A 26,488-nucleotide genomic window follows, 5' to 3' on the forward strand; every position below is an offset into this window, starting at 1 on the left:
TCTTGCCCCACAGGGATTAGTTACCTAGTTGTCTCCCATCTAGTTTCCAAGCAAGATTCAAATCTGCCAGCAATTTAACTTCACCATATCAGCTTTGTTTGTAGTGATTTCTAGATGCTGGGCTATGTAAAGAGATCTTGTAGTATTGGAAGAATCAGCACTCAGTACTGAACTGTCAGGGCTAAGCACCCAGCTACTTCAAGCTACTTCAAAGATAGGGTTTTTTGGGGACCAGGCATTATCAACTCATCTCTGAGGTGAGCTTCAGCATGAAGACAGAAGCATACTTTTGAGGAACCAAAACATTGTTCAGCTGCATGGTGCTGAAGGAAAAAGTTGTGAATATTTTGTTTTATCTGAACTTTGGATCACCTGAAAGCAAAAGGAAATTGTCCTTGGGGTCCATTTTGTTTTCCCTTAGTATATTCATATGTAACATACAGCAAGCTTTACTGTCTACAGAAGATTTCTTATGTTCTCAATCTCAAAAATACTCACACCCTCTTCACTTTGATTTTGTATATACACAGCATGAGGCTGCAGCTCCCAAGGATGGCTTTAGTTTTGGGACCATAAGTTATTGCCATGTCCATTTCAGGCCTCTTCAACTCTTCTGTCCCTTGTGGGTGACAAACTATGATTTTTATCACAGCAAAGAAGTGTAGCAACATCCATATCAGTTTATAGTTCTAGGGTTATTACACAAATAGCAACATTATTTCTTAAAACATTAATCACCCATTGTTAGAAGTGACAAATTTTCGCTTCATTATATAATTATCTTAGGGTTTTTTTCTCATTTTATGTTTTGCTTTTTCCATCTGTTAGTTTCCATGAAGTTGCAACACAGTTTTGGCACAAACTGGGGAATTTCCATCACAATGTATTCATCTTTCTTCATATTTTCATCAACATCTGGAATCATTCTGCATTTCTCAGAGAAAATATTCCCCAAATCTTACTCCTTGAGAAAGCAGGGAAATTTGACACTAGTTGATGCTCTAATGCAAAAACTTTTGACGTTGTTTGAGTCTGTTTCTTTAACAGTACCCTTTCTTCAAAGTGAGAGGAAAAAAAAATATCTTTAGTACCCTTTAACTGCTCCTAATAGCTGGGTCAATATTCAAAACTGGCAAGTATAACTGCTCTACTACTTTAATTTTTAAAGTCTGCTTTACTAACTCATGAAAGCATGTAAAATATTAAAATTATAAACATTACAAAAAAAGTACATCTGCAGCACAGGAAACAAAGATAAAACTCAAGTTTTCCTTAATACAAATATATCATCTGCAAAAAGCCTTTTAAAATTTCTGCGTGCTTGTTACTTCTGCTCCAGATGCTATCTTAACCCAAATAAAAAGAAAGGAATTTTATACCAAAGCACAAGTTTATTATGTGCTTTTCAGATTATAAGATAGTCCTCACTCACAACCACACCTAATTCAAAATAAGAGCTCTTTTATATTTAACCGTGCTAAAATACTCCCCCCACCTGCTTAAGCATCCTTACAGCTCACCATTTTCAAAGCAGCTGTCAACATGACACCAACCACACATAATGCAACTTTTTCTGCAATTTCCCCAGTTTTTACATCTTCTGACACCCTCAAAATTTTGCAGCAGCTCCAGATAAAACCAAACCTTCCTTCTGCTCAAGTATCTGTGGCAGAAAAGGAAGCTGGTTCTTCAAGGATGAAATGTAGCTCCAACAGTGTCCAGACTTGCCTGGAATCAAAAACTCCTCGGCTTACTTCACAGTATGAGCACAGACTTCTGAATACCCTTGCACATCACACCTGTACTGACCAGATTACAACAGTACTCATAAAACTGGTGTAACCATGCTTTGTAGGACTTTGGAAAAACAAAATTCCTCCAGCAACTGTTAGATCGGAGTGGGATTCAACAGCAAAGAGAGATGCCTCACTTTTAATCTTCACAGAGCTTGGAGACTCCATCTATTTTCTCTTGTGTATTGGCAACATTTCTTAGAATGCAACTTTTTGTTCAGACTGAAAATCACCAGTTTTGTTCCACTGACTGGTAGCAGAGAGAGACATGCCCAGTTGTTCAGGGAGCAATGCCGTTGATGCTGTGCCATGCCAGCTGCTGGGAACACTGCTTGCACCATGAGCAGAGCAGCCAAAAAGCTCTAATGCTCCATCACCTCCTCCTCTGTCCCATACCAGCTTTACACTCTACTGACTACAGCTGTTGGAAGCAATATGCCCAAATAAATGGTTCACAAAGGAAACTACCTTGCTTTAGACCCTCCTAGCTCACTATAGGTCAGACAACAGACACACTGTGCAATTTTTGCAAGCCCACCTGCTTGTAAACTCCCACTTAATTTATGTCGATGCCTGGTAAATTAGTGCTCAGCACCACACCCTTCAGTTGTCCTCAGCAGATCAGTTTGTTGATGTATTCCCTTCACAGACTTGTTCCCACACCTGCACTTCTCAGGAGGTACTCAGAAAAACAACTCTGAGTTTTGCAAGGTCAGTGAGCCAGGAACAGCCACTGGAGAGCTGCGTCTGTAAAACAGAGACCACATAGGCAGGGATAACGAGATCCCTGAGAGAGGCAGAGCAATACTGAACCTGTACCAGCAGCTGCGGAGCAAACAACAGGACTGACTGTGCCTGTTGTGGGCACGTCACCTCAGTGTGACAGCTGTGCCTCTGGCCAGTCTGACTGGTCATGTCCCAGCAGCCTGAAGAAAGAATTCCCTTCCCCGTCCCCACCACTTACTCCTACACTGGAAATGACAGTACAATGACCATCGTGAAAGAACACACAACTCTGCTGACCTGACCAAAACAGTCATTAAAATGGGAAGACCAAAGAAAGAACGGAATTCATGAGCCAAACCACTAAAACCTGCTCACAATCGAACCTATCATAATTTAACTCCTCCTAGATTAAGGAGAGGCACCCCAAAAAAGCATTCTCACTTAAAAGCCAGACAAAGACACTGTATATGACACAAAAAGAACAGGAAAACACATAAAGCATTAACATGTGAAAGAAACATGTTGCCATTATGTCAAATTGTGCTTTTTATATTTTATTAACAAGCAAGCATCCCTGGAACTGGGTCTATATAAAAATACTTCATGAACCAATCAGAATACAAGGGAGTTATATAAATTTATTTTATGCAACACTGATTAGTTTTGAAAATCTCCATTTTTAATGTTTTAATTTCAACTTTCATTTTTTAAAAAAAATCACTAAAAGGACACAACCCACAAAAATACAATCTGTATCTGCTCTATATTTACAGATAACTGGTCACTGTTAAGGCACAGATTTAAAACTAACATTTTATGTAGCAAGTCAAATATTTGTGCATAATGTAACATTAACAGTACGATACACTGTACTGTTATATTCCCTTTGTGGAATCAAAGTAAGTGAGAAATTTTCTTTACTTCCAGTGTGTTTTTTTTTTTTTTTTTTAAATGTGAAGCCCTACTGAAAAATAATAAAAATAATGTTGTTCATGGGAAATTCTTCACTTTGGTGTAGATGAAATAAGCACTGCTCAGCAAATAACCACATCAACTTAATACTGTAAGAAAATCAGTTTCTGAGTATAGTACCATCTGGATGGATAGCACGTACCTACAAAAGGCTAAAAATCTGAGTGCAAAGCTTTCGGATGCTTTAAGTTTAGGCAAAATAAGCAAGAAGGGGTTGCAGAAAATTCTGTACAAAGTGTTGCTGAATATTTAGTTCATTAAAAACATGTTATGAAATAAGGAGAAAACAATTTGATTTGCAAGCACTGGGCTTGCAAATGCAAGCATTTAAACAACAGCTTATCTGTAAGCACATAAATAGTCCGTGTGAATGGAACTATCTGTGTGCTTAGAAGTAAGCACAAGTGTAAATAGCTTTAGAATGAGAAATTGTGGCTTCCAAGAGGGTTTCCATGAAGTTGCTCTTGCCTGTGTGACACACACAAATCTGCCCTAGACATGTGGATACTGACTCTTGGCATTGAGCACAGGAAGTTGCTGTGAACTGTGTGAGTACCAGATACAGCTTTAGCCAGTCACATCTGCAGTGCCATTTTAAAACCAGACAAAGCTGCTACTTGATCTACAGGGGAAGTCACCCAGGTATACACCATTAAGTAGATATGGCTGAAATGAACACTGAGCAGCAATTTTTTAGCTAAGCACAAGACTTTCTATTATTGCTTGATCATCTATGCCCTCAAGTAATAGTCTCTTGAAATTCCCTTTGTGTGTGCAATTTTTGCCATACATCTTTAGCATTCTCACCTTAAAAGAAAGAATTACCCATGGAAAGTGTCAAAACTCTCTCACCCATTTTTGCATAAACCCCAACTACTGTAAATGTTATTCTAATGCCTTCTGTTAAGAGCACTTGACAGTGGTTTATGTCCATCTCAAAAGGCTTGTACACTGAACATAAATAATACATTACAGTAGAGGTAAGGTAATTCACAATATTTCTCATGGGAATGCTTTTCAATTAATGCTTGGAAACTACACATAGCATTGCATGAAGAGGCACTTTACGGATTCCTTCATTACATTGAAAGCCTTCATAAACCCATAACACAACATCTGTAAAGACAGAGGAATAACATTGCCAAATCTTTCGGACTTTCACAGTATAAGAATACAAAATTGAGCTCTAGCCACTTATAACACGGACTCCTTCTGTTGAACATAACTTGTTTCAGAAATAGTTCATCTCCAGAGTTTCAAGCACTTCTGCAGCTGACAGTTACAAATCTAGATTGAACAAAACAGATGCTATTACACCTATTTTATGTAGGTCACTTCATTGCTGCATGCATAGTCATGTAAGTAATATGTGTCATTTATTAAATGGCAACAGTGCTGTCTTGTCAAATTAGATTAGTTGTCTGTTTAATCAAACTGACAGCCCAGAGCTCTAGTTTGATGAATGCCTTTTGGTCTCTACCATAAATCTGCAGTAGATCAGTTTAATCTGTTACGTATTGTAGGTGTATAGAATCTAAAAATAAAAGTCTGATATAAATAAGTGTCCTTTAGTGGCAGGGTACTAAAAATAGCCCTTTGCTTTGAGACAACCATTAAAAACAGTTTTAGCATAAAGGCAGCAGTTAAATATGTTGACTGAAAAGGGTTAATATTGCAAGGTCCATTTTGGTCTTTCATTGCATTTGTTACAGTGAGTATTATTGCAGGCAGCATTAGACTGCTTTATAAGAGCATAATAGGACTGGTCCACTACCAAGTGACTTGATTTTGGAACAATCTCTTCAGATAACTACCTGGGAGACAGAGAGAGGAAAAACAAAAATCTGCATAAGAACCAGTTTCTAGTACCATTATAGTGAGATGTGACTTAACGTAGGAACACCTGAAAAAATTTGATTAGTGCCAATATAAAAATTGATATGGAAATGAAAGAGAAATAAATTTCCACAGGACAAGAAATCAGAACATGTAAAGTGCAGAAAGACCTCAATAATTATTTTAAGCAGTACCAGAAAAATCCAACTTGATAAAGCCAAATCTATGCTCTCTGGCATCCCAGCTCTTCATTCTTCCTTCATTCAACAAAGTACAAAATTCAGTGCATACATTATAGTTATAGGTAATAAAATACTAAACAAAGAACCCTATATTATTATTATTGCAAATTCTGTCCAATCTACATGAGTAAAACGTAACCCACATTTGGTGTTTCGAAAGACAACTGACAAAACGTATTCTCTCTGATTTTTTGGCACAGTATTGTGCAGACAAAACGCTTTGGTCCTTGACACCCAAACTCCCAAAGTGCAGAGGGTGGTGTGCAGTGAAGGCTGTCCACAGGATTGCCATGTCCATCTTTCCAGCTGCTTTCCGAGCCCAGCCTCCTGCTACCAGCGCCCGCTGACACTGGCAATGTCCGAGTGATACTGGCGCGGCAGTCTCCCACTGGCTCCACCTTCCAGGAACGAGGCACGGATGTTTGATGGGTCAAAGAGCTTTCTTCGGTTTTTGTTCAGTTCTGGAAGGGGCAAGCACACCCACAGAAATCTCCCATCAGAAAGTCATTTTAATGCTTTATGCCAACCAAATGCACAACTTCTGTTTAAACGAACAAAGTATTTTAGGCAGATATGGTATGCACTGAAAATATCTGTGATGCACTCCTTCAATTAACAAACAGTCCAACAGGATAATAAGAGCATCAGGTTAAGACTCAGAGGCTCTACCTGGGACAATTCTTATTTGGCACTAATACAGTGTGAAGTAGATAACTTTTTGCAATATTGATTTAGATCAAATTGACATAGCTGAAACTTTTAAAAGTTTCTCTTAAAATACGCAAACACTGCAATATTCCTGGAAGCCCAACCACACAGTGTAGACTGAGATTGACAGAAAATCTTGTTACCAACTTGTTAATTTCTCAATGCACAATTCTTTATTTCAAACATAAAACTGAACCAGTATTTCACCAAGGACTTACAGAAAAAAACGGATGCTCACTTCTCCTTTAAACATGAACCCTAATCTTGTATCAGTAATAGCTCATCTAAAATATTTTTCTTTTCCCCACTTTCCTGTTCTTGTAAACAAACTCTGTGCTAGATACAAACCACTGAGAGATTGCATAAATTTTCAAGACTGCTACTGAGCTAAGTACATTTGCAAACCAAAAGAACAACAAAAACCACAAAGCCCCCTAAAAGTAAGCACTTTTTCCCAGTAGGATGACTGCTCTGCTAATCAATTAGATGGAGGACAGGGAACCAAAAGGTTGAAAATGCCAGTTGTGATTGGTATGTAGCGCTGTTCAGACTCTGCAGTGCCTGTAATCCCAGAAGCTCCTGGACCCACAATTTTGGGGCATCAAACTTCACAATGTGAGATGAACCAAGCTGCAGCTTTTTACAGGACTATTGCAAGTGAGCTGTTATTAAGTAAGGAGAAAGCTCTATAAATCCTGGGTTTAAGCACCTCTGGTGAGGGGCAAGCTAGTATTACCTCTGTAGACTCTAGTCTTACTTTTCAGTCTTTCCAAGGTTTGTTTTTCCTTTGTTGGCTATAAACACACAATTGGAGTGAGAAGAATACAAACAATGCTTAAAATCAATAAATAGTATTCTGTGCTTTTTACCTGAGATTGCAAGCAGCATTTTTCTTCTGGCACCAAAAGTGGTAATTCCCAACTCTTTCAAATCTTGATCAGTAAGAGTGAGGAATGTCTGCAGATCAATCTAGATTAAAATAAATAGCAAAAGCTATGCGAAACAAGTCTTCCAAAAAAAGTATTAAGTAATAAACGTGGTTCAGAACAGTTTAATTTTTTTCCCTGCTCCATTTTACAGTTACTCATGTAAGCAGCAATCATGGCTTTTCAATGGCTGCTTCCCACAGTTGCTCAGTTTGCTACATTTGTGACAGAAAAGGAGAAATTTAAAAGTAACCAGTTCAGGAAAAGCAGAAGGAATCAGTTAGTCTTATTTATGAGTCTTGAGGTTTTGAGTATTTACCACGATTGTATGATGTATGACCCAGCTTTGAAAGAGCAGCTCATGAAAATCCTGTCACAAAGTGAGCTCTAAGTGGCTTTTGGTGAAGAGACAGCACAACTATTGCTAGAAAACATCCTACCAACACAAAAGTGCCTCTCAAAGGAACACCAACCTCTTGCTGCTGGAATACATCTGTGTATTTGCCCAAACCAAGCTTGCTGAAGAGCTCAGGCAGATCAGATCCCTTAAACAAACTGTTGAGGTTACAGCCATTGCTTCCTGTCAGCGAGGAAATGCAGTCCATGTAGTTACTGCTACTGAGATAGTGTTCAGCTGGAAGGGAACAAGTGCACTTTTCAGACACATCACAGAAGGGCATGGTTTTCCACCAATATTGTATTCAGCTAGATCATTACATCTGCAAAGTATTAAAATCTTTATTTTTCGGGAAAAAAAAAATAGCCTCCCAGTGGTCTGAGAGAATGAACAACATAAAGCAATTTTTTTGTTAATTAAGTTCCAGTGTTGGTTTTCTATAGATCTACTTTTGTCCAGACAACTCATCACTATTTCTTTTATCCACACATTTTATTTTCTGGGAAAGCTACAGCTGCCATAAAGCACTGTCTTTCTCTGCCAATGTATTTGTGTTCCTAATTTTCTTCTAACACACATATAAACACATTTCCAATCCTTAATTATTTTAATTAACCTAGAACTTCCATTTTTGTCCAATTAGGTAGAAAACATCAATAGATTGATTTTAAATAAACTTGTCATCGCTTTACTTCTTCAAGTACTTAGAATATGATGTGCAGCCATTCACACCTCAACTAATGCGCTTTTTAAAATCATGAATACTTTCTCTAATTGGAGCTATCCTTTCTTACCATGTACAAATTTTATTATGTGTGTACTTTGAGTTTGGGATTTAGGTTTATTCACTTTTAAAAGTGAACAAAAAGTATAAACAGCAACAGTACTTATTTCCCCATAGAGCAGATAGATAGTATGGACTTAGTATTCTCTACCTCCAGTTCTCACTTTTTCAGAAAGGCATCTATTAACTTATTAGAATAATAAAGTTTCTAAGAGTAAAACTAAAGTAAAATTTCAATTTTTAAATTTCCAACAATGTTTAAAAGTCATTGTAAAACATACAGCCTGTATCCACAGAAACCAGTATTTAAAATCAAGTTAGCCCATGCCAAACACATGGACAAGCTTCTGTTCATAGAATTGCGTGGGTTGGAAGGGACCTGAAAGATCATCTCATTCCAACCCCCTGCCACGGGCAGGGACACCTTCCACTATCCCAGGTTGATCCAAGCCCCATCCAGCCTGGCCTCGGACACTTCCAGGGATGCAGGGGCAGCCACAGCTTCTCTGGGGATCCTATGCCAAGGCTTCAGCACCCTCACAGGGAAATTTTTTTTTCATAATATCTGACCTGAACCTACTCTCTTTCTAACCACTCCCTCTTGTCCTGTCACTACACGTTCTTGTAGCTTTTATCTCCATGAGGAGACTCATGCTTTAGAATCCAGTTTCAGCATGGATTATAACTTCACTAGTGAGCAAACAGCCCAATAAAGCCCTGGCTGCTGTTACATCGGCAACAGAGCAGAATGAGAGTGGCCTAGAAATAAACCCTTTACAGGTCTGCTTTCAGAACACCTTAAAAAACCCACTCCATGACAGCAAAGAGTTTTCAGCAAGGATGTCTGGCATTTAACAAATATCCTTAAAAGTTTTCCTTGCGGACTGTTATTTGTATTATCATGTTACATAAGCTTACACTTCTCAATTTGTAAGAAAAGTAATTATAAGGTGTCAGTAATTTAAATCCGTCATGAAGTCAGGATACGTTCATATCAAAATAAATATTGGTAACTATATGATTATTTTCTTTTAATCAGATAATAAGAGCTTATTAACCTGATTTGTTTTGTTTCCGCTTGGGGCTGCCAATTGAGGAGACAAAATCATGAGCAGTGGGTCCAAGCCCATTACGGTCCCTCCAGTTATCAGATTCACTGCCACTTCCCAGGTGCTCCCGACTGCTGGACCGGGACAGAGACATGGACGAGCCCTGCAAAACACAGAAAGAAAATTTGGGCTGAAAACAGAGCTTTCATTGTGACTCATATGTTTTCTTTGAAGCAGCTCGCTTAAAAAGCAGCTTTTAACGCTCACAAACATTCTTTTGGCAGTTGATCAATAGGCAAATAATTGCAAACCGGACACGAAAACAGCAGGTGTGCCTCAAACATATGCAGTTTACAGTTTTAAAGCAGAAGTTATTTAAAGACCATGATTCAAAATAAATTGCTCGGTATTTCCAAGTTTGTTTCCAAAACATTCCATGGTATCAAATTCCCACACAAACTCTAGACAAAGCAGTCTATTGACTACATCCCTTCACAGGGAAGAGAACGTAACAGAACATTTATCTGAAGATAAGTGGATCAAGTACACACTACTTGACAACAGCCTTGCACACTATACTACAACAACAATTCTGCAATGCCGTGTGAATTTGTAGCTGTTTTGTCTGGGGTCTTTTTAAATAGATTTCCATATACCTGTGAAATACTTATTATCAACCCTCATCACTGTGAGTCAGAATGTAGCAATACAAGGCAGCAGTATTCCATGGGAACATACCCAGAAGAAATTGACCTTTTGGATATCACATACTTACATGAGCTAAAAACTATGGAAATAACAATTTAATTCTATAAGCTTGTACGAAATTCCAGTTGAAAAGCATCACTTAGGAGGCAATCTTTTACACTATTTAGTAAAACTGGCACCCCTGAAGAAACACCGTTCTTGGTTAGAATCACAGACCTATCTGGAGATTTCAGACATCAAGGCCTGGGGGAAAACCCCACCCCAGCTCAACCAAGATAGGAAAGTATGCAAAAAAAATTTGCAGGTTTTGGTTGCAGTTTTTTCTTTTCCCTAGTTACTACTGCATCTTGTGTAGCCAAGCCTACTACATGTAGCTGAACGGCTCAGGAAGTTGATATGCCAAGTAGAGAATATCAAGGCACATTTTTACCCCAGCTGAATATTCATTTTGCATAAACAGACAGGTATATCCTAGAGAACTACGAAGTCCCCTTCTTCAAGAAGCATAAAAGCAGGAGAGAAAAGGTGTCTTCATTGAAGCTGGGAAGGATTATAGCAAGGAAGCACACTAAAAAGCAACTTCAGCATGCCTTTGAGAAGAAAGGAACAAATTCCCTGCAAGATTCTCATGCTGGGACTCTGAAGAGAATTGCTGGACTCTGTCTGCCTTCTGCCTGGGAAAATTCTGAGCCCAGTGAATAGTGCAAGTAGAGACAGCTGTTCCAGTTCTGTCCACAGAAGGAAAGATGAGCTGCTTGTTCTGCTGTTCTCCTCCACCATGCAGTGATACACATGATATAGTTTATCTGTCACATATACTCTGCTCTCATTAGGTTACAAATTCCCTATTGCTGGTTTGCTACTAGTGAGAGGTTTGGTCCTGTAAGTTGTTCAAAGCTCCTTTAAACAAATATATTTCAAGAAGCAGACGTCTATGCTCTATGACTTATCTGTGAAACAGATGTAACTTTGTGTGTTGGGCTGAATGTATTACATATGCCTTAATATTTACGTAAGAAATATTTTTCACCATAAAAAAATATTTAGAACGGTTATCTGCAAGGCTTTGTTTTTACAGAAGTTAGACATTTCTCAAGAGAAACAACTGTATCACTCACTAAAAGTAAACTTTCATATGCTTTTATATACCTCATATGTAGTTGTCATGGAAGGCTTGTATGACACATGATTCGCTCTTCTTAGTTCCTTGATAGTTTCTGCAGGCATTGATTTGGAGAACCCCAAACCACTCCATGTATTTGTTGGAGTTCTCACTTCTGTTACAACTGGCTTTTTTAACATAGCTGAAAATAGAGACAAATCAGTAAATCTCAGCCTTAGTAAAGATACTGATAGGATAATACTGAAGCAATGTTTGCTAACAGCCTGAGCCCAGCAAACAGTGAACCCTAAACATCTCCACTTGCTACACAGCTTGAATCCTATCCTTTCTTAAAGCAATACACTCTGCCAGAAGATAGTTAAATCCCACAGGGTTGCATGGAAGCCAAAAAAATCACATCTATTTCAAAGAGAGGACCTTCTGTTTTTCTTTTGGTGAACAGGTAATTTGGTTTATTTTATAACAGGGTCAAAGATATGGTTAAGTCCCTTACCAATTCTACAACTTAATTTAACCTGAAATAAGAGGCCATTTAGCTGGCAAACACCTTAAAGTTTAACTTGCATCCAAATAAAGTGACATGTTAGGGTAATAAGCTCTCTGAAAACCATATTGATCACTTGCACATGGATGTGCTTACACATCCCATCTGCAAGCTGCATATATTGTATTTTATACTAGGTTGGTATTAAGCAATTTTTTGGAACATAAAGCTAATATACAAATGTTTCACTACCACTTTCAGATTTTATTAAAAATCAGACTACAAAACTAAAACTTCAGGAAATCATTTCATCCATATGCTAACAAACTTTTCAGAAGTCACTGTTCATCCACATACCTTTGGTTGCTAGTAGTTTCTTCTGTTCATAGTCAAATGCCTAAAAATTAAACATGCAGAAGATAATTTAATTGCAATTCCAACTAAATGTCTCTCCACTACTCATCTCTGTGAAAACAAACGTTTTCAAAGTGGCCAGGGAATATATCTAGGAGAAACCTGAAATACAGCACAATAATTTCATGGTAGCCCAGTTAGAGCCTTAAAGTATTCACTCCAACATGGATAAAGATTTTGAATAACTATCTGATTTCCATATGAGTGAGGCTGCAGCGGTGTTTACAAACTGCTTAGGAGGAATTTTTTCTTCAATTTTTAAAATTCGATATCTTTCAAGCATAATTTCTCTTCCTTAACTATCTGTTCTGAGCATTGAAAACATTCCTTAATTGTACAAAAAAGATAATATATCTTTGCAGATCTAGGCACCATAGTTATTTTCAATCATCTTTCAGGTTTGGTTCTCCTCCATGCACTCATCTTGTGAAAGAAAAAGAAACTAAGTTTTGAGAGAATTTAAAGAACTTTTGCTTGTATTCTACCTATGTCAATGGAAGATGTGAAGTTTAAACACCCCTGATTAAACAAGCTACACTTTGCTGAATTACAAATTAGGAAATCTGAACACAAACCTACAAAAATGCTGTATTAGCCTGAAGTATTGCATTCTCTACTGAAAGTGACTAGAGGATAACTGAAGAAACGGGCTGCAAAACACTAGCCTTCCTCTTGTTCCACTAGTCCATACAGTCTGGTTATGCCCACACTTTAACAGATCTAGTCCGAAATAACCCTGTTACTGCCTCCTGACAAACAGTCAAAGGGGTCTCCTCCCTCTTTGGGGAGATTTGCAGTAACATGGCAGTAGTTTACATTTGTAGGCTGTAATTAACCAAGCTGTCACTGCATTTGAAAAGTTGTAATATGTACTTTGTAGCTATAATTCTCTCCAAGCGACAATATAAGATTTCTATCTTATAGGCAAATGATGCTTGTGGAGACAAACACAGCCACACAATTTTCTGTGCTTAAATTTTTCTTACCCAACAGAAGCATAAGAGCTTTTCTGTTTTCAAGACACTGACAACCCATTCCTCAGTTGAAACAGCTGATGTCTTGGCTGTGAATGCTTTTACTGAACTGGTGATGACAATTGAGTCTGCAGGGCCAGACACCTCTGCATTTTAGAGTAACTTCACTCTGCAATTAGCTAGATTTACACCTCCCTGGCTTGGTTCAGGGAGACCTACCTGCATATTTACAAAGGAGGGCTGCGGAGCCAGACGTGCTCTCTCCGAGTTCTGCTGGGCGGCTGCCGCTCGCTCGGCCGCCCGCTCGCTGCCCGGGGCCTTCTTATCCGCCACGGGGCTCTCCGGGGCCAGCTCGGCCTCTGCCAGCAGCCTGTCCGCGGTGCTGCGGGACAAAGGCACTGTTAGCTTGGCTCACCTCGGGCTGGGAACGTTCACTGCAGCTCTGCTAACTGAGCTTTACCCTGAGAAGCCTTGCAACCAAGTTTGAGACGTGTCTGTACACAAAGATCTCAGCGTTTTTAGCAATGTTTCCAAACGTTTCAGCTCTCCTGTGCCTTTTTACATCAGTGAAGGAAAACAAGTGTTTCTCCTTCCTGTATGACCAAATACAAGGTATAGCTTATAGAGTCAGTTTTGAGCTGTGTGGTATCTGGAATTATGGCATGCAATCCCACACAGTGTGATTTCCTGTTTAGCCTTGCTCAGGCCAGCAGTTCTAACAGGTTCATTGTTGTAAGATAAAAAGAGATGGCATAACAGGGACTAAGAAAGTTGACATAGGCTCTGCTTGCTTTCACAGCTTCAATAACTGCAGTCCTTCATGCCTACATTAACTCTTGGTGAAATTTTTTTTTCCCTAAACTCAGCCACATTTTAGGGCTCCTCTAGAACAGTATAAACTACTTTAAAAAGTGATCATGTTTTAGAAGCTGTAAATTACTATCCCCAAGGAACCTGTGTCCTCAACAAAAAGAACAAGACACACAAACAACCAAATTTGGTTAGCAGGATTCCTTGGATTTTTAAACTGTGAAAGCAGAATTAAATACATATCATAGCTTTGACAGTGTAAATAAATGAAGCAAAAGAAAATATGTGTCTCAAAAGAGTGGTGATAAACAGTTCCCAAATAAACAGTGAGAACATGAGTACACTGGACAAAAACATTGCATTAAGAACAAAGCCTGTGTTGCCAAGATGTATTATGACTCAAACAAGCCTTTCCCACTGCTGGGTCATTAAAGAGCCAACCCAACCAAAATCATCTGAGACAAGTGTTTGAGAACATGCTGCTATGCCCTGAACACAGCTTTCCTAAGAAGAAAACAGCCTCAGGTACACACAAAAGAAAAAAGCTGTCAGAAATTATTCTCTAAGCAATCAACAAAGAAGGAAAGTGGAAAAGTGTATACTTTAGAAAAGAGATAATGTAAGTTCTTCTGACAACGATCTCCATTCTTTTGCGGAAGATGAAATACATTTTTAAACCCAAAGTCAAACAGGATTAACAAAAAGCATTCAAAGTCTGCAGTTACCAGACAAACAGGGGGCTATATCAACCCCTAAAGTGATGGAAAATCAAGGCCAAATTAAATCAGTTCTTGGAATACCTTAGGACTGAACCACCCCTTTTGAGTACAAAAGCATGTGAAATAATTTTATGTTATGGAAGTTCCACTGATCTGTGTTTATACACTCAGCTTACTGTAAGTGGGAGTTTTTGGTGCCTTGCAGTAATTCCACCGTTTGTCTCTTGGCACAGGCCTGCTTGGAAGAGCTCATCATCTGCTTCAGGTCACTGGTGCTCGCCGAGTGCGACGGACTCCGAGGCATGCCCACTTCCACAAAAGCATCATTGCAGCCTACCAGGCCAAGAAAGGAGACTTAAACAACCACCCTGCTGTGTTCTAGGGAGCTCTCTGGGGGAACAAACTATGGGAGAAAACCTCCTCTTCCTCACTGCAGGACTGTATTCAGGTCAAGGTTAAGCAGTCAAGACGTGCAACTTCAAATGCACAAAAAAGTGTCAGTATTCACATATACAGTAGTCACACTAAGTATTTTCTTTCTAAAAATATTTAAGCAATATTAATTAAGAACGAATGTGAAGACTGACAATTCAAAGTGACTAAGTATTCTAAAGAAATTTGATTTTATACCCAGTTTTAATAGGTGTTCAGGTAACCTCTGCTGGAATAAAAGCTCCCCCCACTTTATGTTCAAATAACTTCAGAACATGTTTTTAGAAATATTTATCATCCTAAATTGGCAATGTACCTTTTATTCAAATCAGCATTTCAAAAGACCACAACCCTAAATAAGAGATAATCTCCTTGATCAGTATTTACAAGGGAAACAAGGCCTTTACACATATTGGCTCAGTTGGAGCTGGCTGTCCCCCCTCCAAGAATGATGGGGACACTTAAGTACTTCAGCTTCTGAAGAGCAGCATAACTGAAATGCTGCTGGGAAACAATTTTATATGTTTTGCAGTGTCATCAAGGTTAGAGCTACACAATTTTCTGCAAAAAAATCTTCTCAGTAACATTTCCTTTTGTTAAAAAGGAAAAAAAATAAAGCATCATTTAAACCAGCAGAGTTTAGTTAAAGTGCTGTAAAAACTACTAAAATCCTCATAGGTTATCTCCCTCTACTCCTAGAGAATAAATAAAATGCTGCAAGTACATTTATGTTGATTTAAGGTGTTTCTATCAACAGTACAGCTCAGTTACTACAGATTCTGTTTACTTTCCTTGACAATGAATCTGGGACATCCAGCAATATTTTCCTTAAACACGGTTGCAAAACCAATTCAGAGAGAATATTGTTACATTTTTGTATCATGAACTGTACACAGACTGTACAAATACTACCAGACAAAGGAATACAATGTCAAAATCTCACCTTCTTCGCTATTTGCCTTGGCAGCCACTTGTTCTGAGGCACCATGAGCACTTGTTTGCCTTACTCCCTCGCTGTGGTTTGTGCTCAACACGTTTTCTCCCAGCGATGTGGCAGACAGTGCAGCATACTTGATATTTGAGGCCTGAAAAGATTGTCACAATCACTGAAGCGATTTTTATGCTTAAGGAAATATTGAAACAATTTCCCCTTTCTATCTGTGCAGGAGAATGAGAAATTCATGCCTAGTACAGCAGAACACTATGTTTGAGTGTTCTATTTCTCAATCTTCAGGTCGTATTCGAAAACACTGCTGTGTATTTTTAAACTTAGAAGCTTTATAAAATCTACTAATATAGCTAGTTTTCTCTTTCAGCTTCTCTTAATAGAAGTCCAGTATAAAGAAATCAGATTCTCCAGTGAAGTATCACTTACCTTTACATGACCATTTAAAGAAGGTGAACCTTTTTTACTTTCTGATTGCATGCCATTAATGTGGACTTCAACAGGAGTCAAGCCTGGTGGTGGAGATGGAGTGTTTTGACCATAATTAGGCACTCCAGACAGCAGAATACTAGTTAAGGTTGCTTGGGCAGTAGATGGTATCATTAGGTGTGGAATAGCAGAAAAACCTGTAATAAAGTTTGGTTATGTTCTGATTAAGTGTCTCATTTAACTTCCTCAGGCATTACACTATTTTAGCTAATTTTTTATGTAGCTGTGATACTTTACTAAAAAGTTTCCATTAGAATCACATGCCAAAACCATAATGCTTTATCTGGGTAGGTTAACTTTGCTTTCTACATAAAACAGATGAAAACACTGCCTGTGACAGCATGTCATATATTAGGTTATAACCTTAAATTTGCATATTTATTCTTCCATGCTAAGGTACGTGTAGGAATTAAAGTCCCAAATAATTAATCTCGATTTGTCAACTGCAATTCTGATAACTTGGTGTTGCACAGTTCATTTAATTCCCATTAAACTTCCACTGACCTGTGGTGTTTGTGTTAGCGAGAGATGTTGCCCACAGTGTGGGGCTGGGCGTGCCTGAACTTGGACTCTGCAGAGGGCTCACAGAGCTATTAAGGGCATTCAACAGAGAGTTTGGAGTAGTTGAGGTGTTGACTGACAGGGCTGTTGGACCTAAAAGGCCTGCAAAAATTATATAAGATGAATATTTACTTTAGACTTACAGGAAAAGTTTTTTTCACAAAAGCAGCAATTGAAGAGAAACAAACAAACCCCCTGGTAATTTGCACCAGCTTGTATTTCACAAACCAATTTAAACATTAAACCTGCTGCTCATTTGGTGTACATTTAGAATTCTTATTCTTAAACTGGGCATCATATACCCAAGAAGAATTGGAGCATCTTTTATGTCCTTCTACTGGACCCTAACTCTTGCTGTAACAGAGGTCTGAACTGGCTGCTTCTCAGCCCCAGCACCCCTTTGCATCCCCTCTGATGGCTTGTTTGAAAGCAGCATCACAGAGACAAGAAAGCAATTGTACTGCACCACCTCGCTTTCATTTCACACAATAACCTTCTGCTCAGAAGCTCCTGTGAATCAACTGCTACTTGCACACTAACAACTATTCAATTTCTTTTTGCACCTTCAATACAGGATCAAATGCATTGATCACTCCCCAAAACATTGCCCCAAACCAGCTCTTCGTGTAAAAGCATTCATAGAGTAGTTCAGCACTACACACTGAAAAGGTAAAACTCCAAATCTGCAAAGTGCAGCATGACAAGAACAGTCACAGAAGCAGCATTAAAAATCACAGTCAAACACTGTGCACTGGGCACAAACACTTTCTCCTGTGTGACCCGAGGGAAGCATGTCAGATGGAACTACACAGCACTCCTGCATGGCAGGTCACAAGGGACAGTGCTGGTTACATGAGAGTTTCTAGGACCTGTGTCAAGATTTGCCACTAGATTCTTCTGGGACTACTTGGTTTTTCTATCTATACATTTCTGATACAAAGGTATTGGCAGAGCTTGAAAATAAAAATTGTAATTTCAGTCTGAACTATGAGCTATAAAATTAAGATGTTTCCTCATTTTTGTCCTGTATTTCCTATTGGCAAGGTCTAAACTAGAAGCACGTGGATCCCTCAATTACAGTGAGATACTGACCTGAAATGTGGTGTTTGCTATGTTACCTCTCCAGTACTGTTGCCAGGCTTAAGCACCCACCCAAATTCAGGACAGCCTGGGACATCACACAGCCAAAGAAGCTGCAAAAGCCCTGACCCTCCTCACCTGTATTTCCCTCCCTTTCAGCTGAGTGGTTTGCGCACTTCCAGAGATTTTTCTACAGGGATGAGTCCCACACCTGATTACAAAAGCCTTGGAGAAGTTTTATAACAAGAAGCCCTTGAGAGGCCAGAGGCTGCTGTAATTCTCTGATACTTAACACAATTCCTTACACAAAACACACCTCTGGTAATTTTCTCTAGTACAAGTGAATTAGGTTTAAAACAAAACTATATTAAAGAAAATATAAACATAATGAATGCATACCGAGCCCAGTGAGTCCAAGCCCGGCTGAGGACAAAATATCCAAACCAGGACAAGACAGACCAACGGGGCAGGAGACAGTAGAGGGATTTGATACTACGGTGACTCCGCTACTTTCAAGTCCCAAGAGACATTTCCGTGCCTCGTACATATTTAAGGCATTTCGTTCTACACTTTTTACAATCACAGACTGCAGGGAAAGAAAACAACAACAAAAAAAAGGAAACCCAGTGAATAACACTACCCCGTAAGACAGATCTGCAACACAGATAATTCTTCCTCATACCCTTGCATGGCTGCCACAAGCACAGCAGTGTGAGGCAGCATGAGCTAACATCCATTAAGAACTATTTAAATTCAGCGGTGTTCAGGAAGTTCAGGAGAGCAAGACTAGGGATTTCATAAGGATTTGCAATGAGAATGATGGAACACCTCTCCAAGAAAATCAATTACTGTAGTACCTTGGTGCTACTTGGTAGACCAAATGTTAAGTACCTCAAGACCTAGATAACTGAATCAATAATTAATATCCTATCTTCTCTTTTACCTGAGCTTTATACCTTGAAGTGGACAAAACCCCAGTTGTTAATTTTAAATTTACCTATTAAATTCATAGCTGTCTGAGAATAAGGTAATAAGTTTCTGGAAAATTAAATTACAAAACCCCATTGCTTCTTGTTCATTTTCTACAGGATGTTTCTTTGTATTGATTATATATCGCCATACAGGGAAGCTCACATACTGACACAATGGAATGATCATTTAAAACTTTTAAAATTTTGCCTGCTTTGGCATTTTATACAACACAGGTAACTACAAGAGTTCTCTATCCATACTGAGCCAAATATTTTAGAATAAACACCTTCCATTGCATTTATCAATGTATTCTATACAAAAGCTGATTTCTTTATTATTAAGCATTTAATTGAAGTCAAATCACCCTAAAGCAGAGCTGCTGGATTGTTTAAACTGGTATTTCAAGTAGAAAATACATATGGCTTTCACAAGTTTATGATCCATTAAACTGGGGAGAAGAGCACACATCAACTCATCAGCTCTAAAACTTTGTCATGAAAGCCTAAAAGGAAAATATTAGCTTTGCACAAACCTTGCTGGGTTGTTTTGGCTTAGGCTTAATGCTTATGAAGACATCTAACTGCTCCATTAGCTGTGTTATAAACTGTGGTTCTACTTCAATTTCTTCCTTCATATCAAACATGAGCACAAGGGGAAGGCAACCCTGAAAAGGAAGGCACAAAAAATTCCTAGCACTTGTAACTGGCCATTTTCCCACAAAAATAGTAGCAATAAACTGAACTACAGACATTGTAACATTTACACACCATGATGTAAGGAAATTTCTGTAAGTTCAGAAAAAAATAGGAAGGATGACATTTTAGGGAAAGCCATTTCCTTGTATGCAAGAATACAGGTGTACGTTCCTGAACCAGGACTCTGAACAGAGATTGGTAGCATAGGGGTGAAATGATTCACTGAATATTTGACATTCCAATCAGCACAGTCTTGTCAGGAAATGATGGCAGGACACCCATACTAAAACTCTCCTGTTAAACTGTTTGAAATAAGGAAAACTGCTTATAATAAAATAATCTCTAATTCACCATTGCCCAAGTCTTAACTTTTACCTTTCTCTTCCCCATTCGAGATCAGCTACGTAAATACAAAAACTGAATGGTCCAGTCCTCACACATTTTGTCCCTCAATATTCACATATATGAAAAATGTGTACATAGGTTAGCACTAAAATAACAGCTAAAGGCTGCTGTGAAGCTTAAAGACCAATATACCAAAAATCTCCACAAATAATGGCATTCACCACCAGAGCTATGCTTATAAAAGGCCTTATAGAATTGTAGCTGTGGTACTATAAAGAATGAAAGACATCAAAACAAGTAATTATTTCCTATGGTTTCCCAATTTCATTGAACAATTGCCTCCATGGGAACTAAGGAATTCCTGACAATTTCCCTCAAAAGAAACCTATTTACCTGACAAACATAGAAAAGACAGGTTGGCAAAATAAAATACAACTCATCACCCAACACCCACAGAATATTTCAGAAAATTGCCTCTACTCAGAGGCATATTGTTGTAAATTTAAATTACTTATGCTACATTTTTATTAAAAAATGTTTTTCAAATGTTTTTATTAAAACTTGTTTTTCAAGTCATGTTACCAGAGATTACAAATGTTTTCAATAACTACAAACAAACTGACAAAACCCTGACAAAAACTGAATCAGCTGTTTGCAGTGTGAATAGCAATCCTTGCTCTCTAAGGCTAATTTCCATGTGACCTGTAAATACATGCAGAACAAGCACATTTTCTATGATCTGGCAATTTTTTCACACAAGCTTCACTGAAAGTATTTACCATGAGATATTGCCTGGCAAGACAGACAGACTCAATTGTGCCCTGGAGGTAGACAGTGGATTTCTTCTGTGGGTTACTAGGGTCAGGGAAGTGGATCTGAGCACCAGTCCTCTGCATGATATGTTTGATGTTGCTGCCGTTCCGACCCATCATAAAGAGATGATGCTGCGCTGCAATGTCGAGCTGTGTGCTCACAGGGATTGCAGAGGCCAGGCTCCCAGCCAGGTGTTCCAAGAGCATGGCTGTTCCTTCCTGGGGGGAAATGGCAGAAACCAGTGAAACAGGGCCCACAGGCACACAAAAAGAGAATTCAGACTGCTTTGTTTCTTGTCGTGCACTCCACAGGCAAGACAAGAAAACACAGTTGGGTTCAAAACCACAATTGATTTTTTAAAGGTAACAAATGCACTAAACTCTGCCCACTCCTCCCATTTTATGGCCAAATGCAACATTTAATTGCCACTCTGTAACAGGCAGTAAGACAATGCCACAAGGATTGGTCCCAACAGACCTTTTGTGGCCACAAAGGCAGTCAGAAAGTCAACAGAGATTTATCTGGGTAGGTACACTTGCACAACTTGCCTCTCGATGTTGGGCTCAGATGTTCTTACTGGCTTGAGATCCACCCATCTGGGACTGTATCAATCTCTCCTACTGCCAGTTCCTAACAAGAACACTTTTCTACTTTATTAAGATGAACAGGCTCCTGGCAGTTTCTTGCCTTGGCTGTCAAATTCACACCTCCAAGCGCTGGATTCCATTTTATTGACTGATTGGGCATCTTTCAAGGTTATATATTTGTGTTGAGAAGGGCTCAGCATGAACAATTTGAGATGGGAGGTGTATTTTGTGGTTTTTGTTTGCATTGTTTTTGAATTCAAAGATGGGTAAGACCAGCACGTATTCCAGAACTGCTGAAAACTTGAGCAAGTGTGCAGGAGGTGAACACTGGATTAAAACCTTACTGCTAACAATGCTAAATCTTAAACTTAGAACTATTTTCTATGCATTTTTACACTTCACCTCTATTAAGTTAAGAATAGGAAAAAATTCAAACCTTCAGGGTTTGCAAGCAATTATACAATAACATGTGCTGATGAGGCAAGAGATACCATCTTAGACATATCAATTATAAATATATGACATTCAGAAACCTTCTTAGGAGCAGAGGTTTACTGCTGTGGGTTTTCTGGGCAGGTAGGACTTGGTGAAGGGAAGGAGAGATCTTGACTTTATTTTAGAAGGTTGGTTTATTATATTATGATATATATTACATTAAAAAAGACCACACTATAACGATACTACAAAGAACAGAGAGAAAGGAATCATCAGAAGGTGAGACAGGAATAGAAAGGAATGAATAACAAAGTTCTGTGACTCCCAGAGAGTCCGAGAGCTGCTGCCTCCTGGATTGGCCACCAAGTAGAAACATCCCACACTGACCAATCGAGGAAGCACCTGCTACATCCCACAGTAGCAGATAAGAAATTGTTTACACTTGAAGCTGAGGCCTTCTCAGCTTCTCAGGAGAAGAAAATCCTAGCAAAGGGATTTTCACAAAATATCACAACCACAGAGGTTACCTTCACAGCACTAGTGTTGTTTTGTGACCCTCTGACAATGACTGTAGCACCATACATTCGAGAGCGTTGTTTGAAGGAAACTGAAATGTTATACGTCTGACACACGTGCTGAATGGTCGGAGAATTAGGATCTGGGATGGGTTGGAGAATTCCAGCAATAGGCAATTCAAACATGAGTACCAATGGAAGCAGCTCCTACAACAGTAAGGAAGAGGAAATACTGAAAACCAGATCCATACTCAAACTACAACAATTTTATTCCTCAGTCATAATGTACTGGTCAGTGATGATTTAACTGACAAAAGACATCCTCTGCTCAGAGTTCATGGATAAAAATATACTGCCACTTGGAAAAAGGCACCTCTTTTTCCAGGAATCCTAGAGCAGGTGTTTTTTTTTTTTTTTTAAGGCTTTTTTGAGTTTTGTTTGGTTGATTTTTTTTTCTCCAAAATAGCAGGAGCATTTGGAATAAGATTGTGTCACATGTCTGACTCAAAAATTGCTGTAAGCTTCTGGTAATTTATTTGTTTTTTTCATTATCCATGCCAAAATAGACATAAGAGTTGAAACTACAAGGGAAAGATAGAAAATAGCTACAAGTGGAGAATGACACTGAATTATTTACACAAATTATACATGAAAATGGTTAAAATATGAGAAGCAGAAATTGCCTTTCCCAAGTCACAGATTCACACAGGATGCCTGAGCTTCCACAGGCCATCTGTGGTAGGTAAGTTAAGATATAATTTTCTACTCAGTATGGAATTAATTTACATCTTACTTAGAGTGTAGATTTCTTGTTCAAGACCCACTTTGGGCCAGTCAAAAATTCAGCCAGAATGTGAATCACCGTTATAATATCCTTGGCATATTTCTCATATGGATACTCACATTTGTTCCTACATTTCTGCTGTCACCAGACAGAGGCAGACAACCCTAGGGTTCTCAAAACTATGCATTTCTCCCCTGACAGGTGCTTTTAGGGGTACACTACACTGAGCTAGAGCATTACCCGAATTCTGACTCTTGCAGACTCCACTCCAGCTGGCTGTCCTGCAATAGACACCTGGAAGAGCAAGAATGTGAAAAACATTGGATCGTATTTTCAAGTGAGGCATGGAGAAGTTATTCAGATAGCTGTGCTCTCCTTAAAAAAAAAAAAATCTAAGAAAGAAATCAACACATTTCACACTTGCTGACATCCTAATTGTTCTCTAAACACTAGCTGAGAACTATAGCCAATGCTAAAAAAAGGTTACATCATCTTATTTAAGCAACTAGAAAAAAAGTTTTAGTTTCAACTACAACTGTTTTTCATGTAGTTTCAACTACATGAAAAACACAGTGTTTTAGGTTAAATAATGGAATTATTACTGTACACATGTACTCAATGCTAATAGACAACAGTAGATTTTCTTGAATGTTTTGAAATTACTGCATTTTGCTCAGCAGCCATTAGGATGCACAAGTGGGAATCCTAAGTACAAGGATGAGAGACTTGAAAGCAAACATTCCACCGATATTAGCACTAGAAAAGATGAACAATTCAGGCTCAATGATTTATTCTAATGAAGTTGGATTCTTACAATAGTACATTCATTTCTGCTGGCTATTTGCTAAGTTTAGTCTTCAACAAAGTTACACCATAAGCAAAAAGCACCAAAAAATCAATCAATATGCTGAATAAGTCATTGTGTTGAGCAGGGAAAAAAATTTACAAAGGCAGATTTTTTCATACCACTTCTCTACCATTCACACTAAATTGCTGACTTCTGTATGCGCAAAGTAATTTTAGCTTAAAAAAATTAAAATGATTCATGAGCCATCACAAATTGTTTCCATCTGTTTTTCAAGATTTGCTCACTTAGGAAGCCCTGTACTTTCCACACAGTGTAAAAACCAAAAATCCATTTCCCTGAATATGAACACACCATCCCCAAAAAAATCCATATTGATGAGAGAAGTTTAGAAATGTTTTATACTCTCAGGAATTACAACACAAACGAGCTCAGTATTAAACAACACTTACTTGGTTGCTTTTCTCTGCTTGATTGTTCCTATTTGAGTCTGGAAAATGGATATGGCATCCCGTTTCCTCCATCACTTTTTTAATATTATTGCCACCTTTACCTATCACATGAGAATGCTCAGTATGTGAAACATCCATCTTCAAGGTTACCCGATTGCTCTGGAAATCAAGCAGCCACAGTTTGATTTGGTCACAGCAGAACCCGAGTATTTGAGTTTTTAAGAGTAACGGAACTTCAAGAATGACATCAAAATTGTATTTCCAAAGGATTTTTGTTATCACTTCTACTCAAGGAAGATGTTTTTAATAGGAACCATATGGATGTTAATTTGGTCTTGTTTTCTTTCTAATGAGGAAATAAACAGTGGGCATAAATACCCTAAAGATGCCTTCTCAAAAACAACTCATGATTTTAAAATACCCTTCAACTTTCATCAACTGTGACTTAAGTGTCCTTTTGCAATTTATTCTGATTTCTTTTAATTCCCTGTTCTTTCAGTTTGAAGTCATGCACTCCTGTTTGATCTGAAAGGAATACATTATGAAGACTTTGCAAATCAAAGCCATGGGACCAAGTAACTGTTTTTTCTTCTTTAAACAGGTTTTTTTTTTTTTGGTACATGAATTTTTAAAACACGCAAACACTGCCTACAGCTGCTATTCTTAAAAGCTCCATTGTTAACAGCTCATAATAATGTTGTTAATAGTTGTTCAAAAAGTGGTGCTTATCACTCGAGTGTTCCTCTTGGCAATCTGCTCAGAGAGCCAGGAAGGTGCCATACAGGAACCACACACACTGCCCCAAAAGAGCTGCTGCTGAATGAAAATAATATCTGATGAACAGAAGAGACCCCTGGCCAAAATCTAGACATTTTAGAAACTCTGGTCCTGATAGTTCAGAGGGTAAGAATAGAGTAACTGTTAAACATAAAACAGCATAAATGCCTCTAAAATCAAATTTCAAACAGAAACAAAATTTTAGGTTCTCTGAAGTGGTTGCATAACCTATTGCTTGCAGTGAAGCTGTATTTCAGATTTTGAAGTAAAACCCCAATTCAATGAACAAATCACTTATGCTTTTAGCCATATGGCTGGAAATATTATTTCTATATAATTCAGACCTGGAAAAGCTGCTTCAAGCAAGTATTTTTCTCTCAGAACGTTTAAATATGTGGGTATACACCAATATCAACATCTGCAAGGCATTTATTGGAGACTTTGCTTCAGAGCTTCCATAAATACCTTCCCTTGAAATATGCCTATTAAAGAGATCAATGTCACCACAAAATTAGGGGCTAAGGTGTCATTCTAAGAAAGTTTTCTTACTTTTGTGTCCAAGACAGACATGATTTTCTCTTTTGCTTCCTTAACGTTCTCTTTTTTTCCAGAAACTTTAATATGGGGATCTATAAAAGAAATAAGCTTATAAGAAAAATACAGTACAACATCTATAAAAAAAATTTCCTCATCGCTCAAATAAATTTGAGCCCATTATTTATAATCCACTGATGGACCATACCACCAGCCTTTGGGATTTAGCTGAAGGCCAAAATGTCTTATTCCATCCCTTCAGCCCCACAGTTAGGATTACCAGATGAATTTATTAAACATGAGAACCAACTTGAAATAAATAGAAATCAAATTCTAAATGTATATCGCAGTATCATAAACATTGTCTGCAATGCAATTACATAGCTAAGCCACCGTATCTTCTCTAACCAAAAGTAACAACAGGCAACTCAAAGCTTTTTGGCAGCCCATCAAACTCAAACCCTCTCCCATCATCACTTTGATATATTCAATTAGTCTCTACAAATATTCTTTCCAGTTTTAACCTGGCACTAAAGGTGTCTCCACCCAAAGTTTTCTGACTGCAGTTATCAAATGAAATTTAAATGACACTTCATTGAAG

The 26,488-nt window shown here is 38.3% G+C and overlaps 1 protein-coding gene across 3 annotated transcripts in view; it reads right to left on the minus strand.

Annotated features, from left to right (window-relative positions):
- Nucleotides 1-3,057: 3,057 nt before the first annotated feature.
- BICC1 (BicC family RNA binding protein 1) overlaps nt 3,058-26,488 on the minus strand; it is an 89,700-nt gene continuing 66,269 nt past the window's right edge. For all 3 annotated transcript variants that reach the window (XM_038140274.1, XM_038140275.1, XM_038140276.1), the window contains 18 exons: nt 25,903-25,982; nt 24,577-24,735; nt 23,560-23,613; nt 22,548-22,742; nt 20,965-21,216; nt 19,678-19,809; nt 18,573-18,759; nt 17,037-17,195; nt 16,473-16,669; nt 16,041-16,182; nt 14,842-14,998; nt 13,356-13,518; nt 12,106-12,145; nt 11,291-11,445; nt 9,443-9,596; nt 7,677-7,837; nt 7,147-7,246; nt 3,058-6,030 (listed from right to left, as the gene is read on the minus strand). In XM_038140274.1, the coding sequence (XP_037996202.1) occupies nt 5,900-6,030; nt 7,147-7,246; nt 7,677-7,837; nt 9,443-9,596; nt 11,291-11,445; nt 12,106-12,145; nt 13,356-13,518; nt 14,842-14,998; nt 16,041-16,182; nt 16,473-16,669; nt 17,037-17,195; nt 18,573-18,759; nt 19,678-19,809; nt 20,965-21,216; nt 22,548-22,742; nt 23,560-23,613; nt 24,577-24,735; nt 25,903-25,982 (2,618 nt within the window). In that variant the 3' untranslated portion in view covers nt 3,058-5,899. The remainder of the gene's footprint in view (nt 6,031-7,146; nt 7,247-7,676; nt 7,838-9,442; nt 9,597-11,290; nt 11,446-12,105; nt 12,146-13,355; nt 13,519-14,841; nt 14,999-16,040; nt 16,183-16,472; nt 16,670-17,036; nt 17,196-18,572; nt 18,760-19,677; nt 19,810-20,964; nt 21,217-22,547; nt 22,743-23,559; nt 23,614-24,576; nt 24,736-25,902; nt 25,983-26,488) is intronic.

The sequence above is a fragment of the Motacilla alba genome, chromosome 6 (assembly GCF_015832195.1).
Source record: "Motacilla alba alba isolate MOTALB_02 chromosome 6, Motacilla_alba_V1.0_pri, whole genome shotgun sequence".
Classification (NCBI taxonomy): domain Eukaryota; kingdom Metazoa; phylum Chordata; class Aves; order Passeriformes; family Motacillidae; genus Motacilla; species Motacilla alba.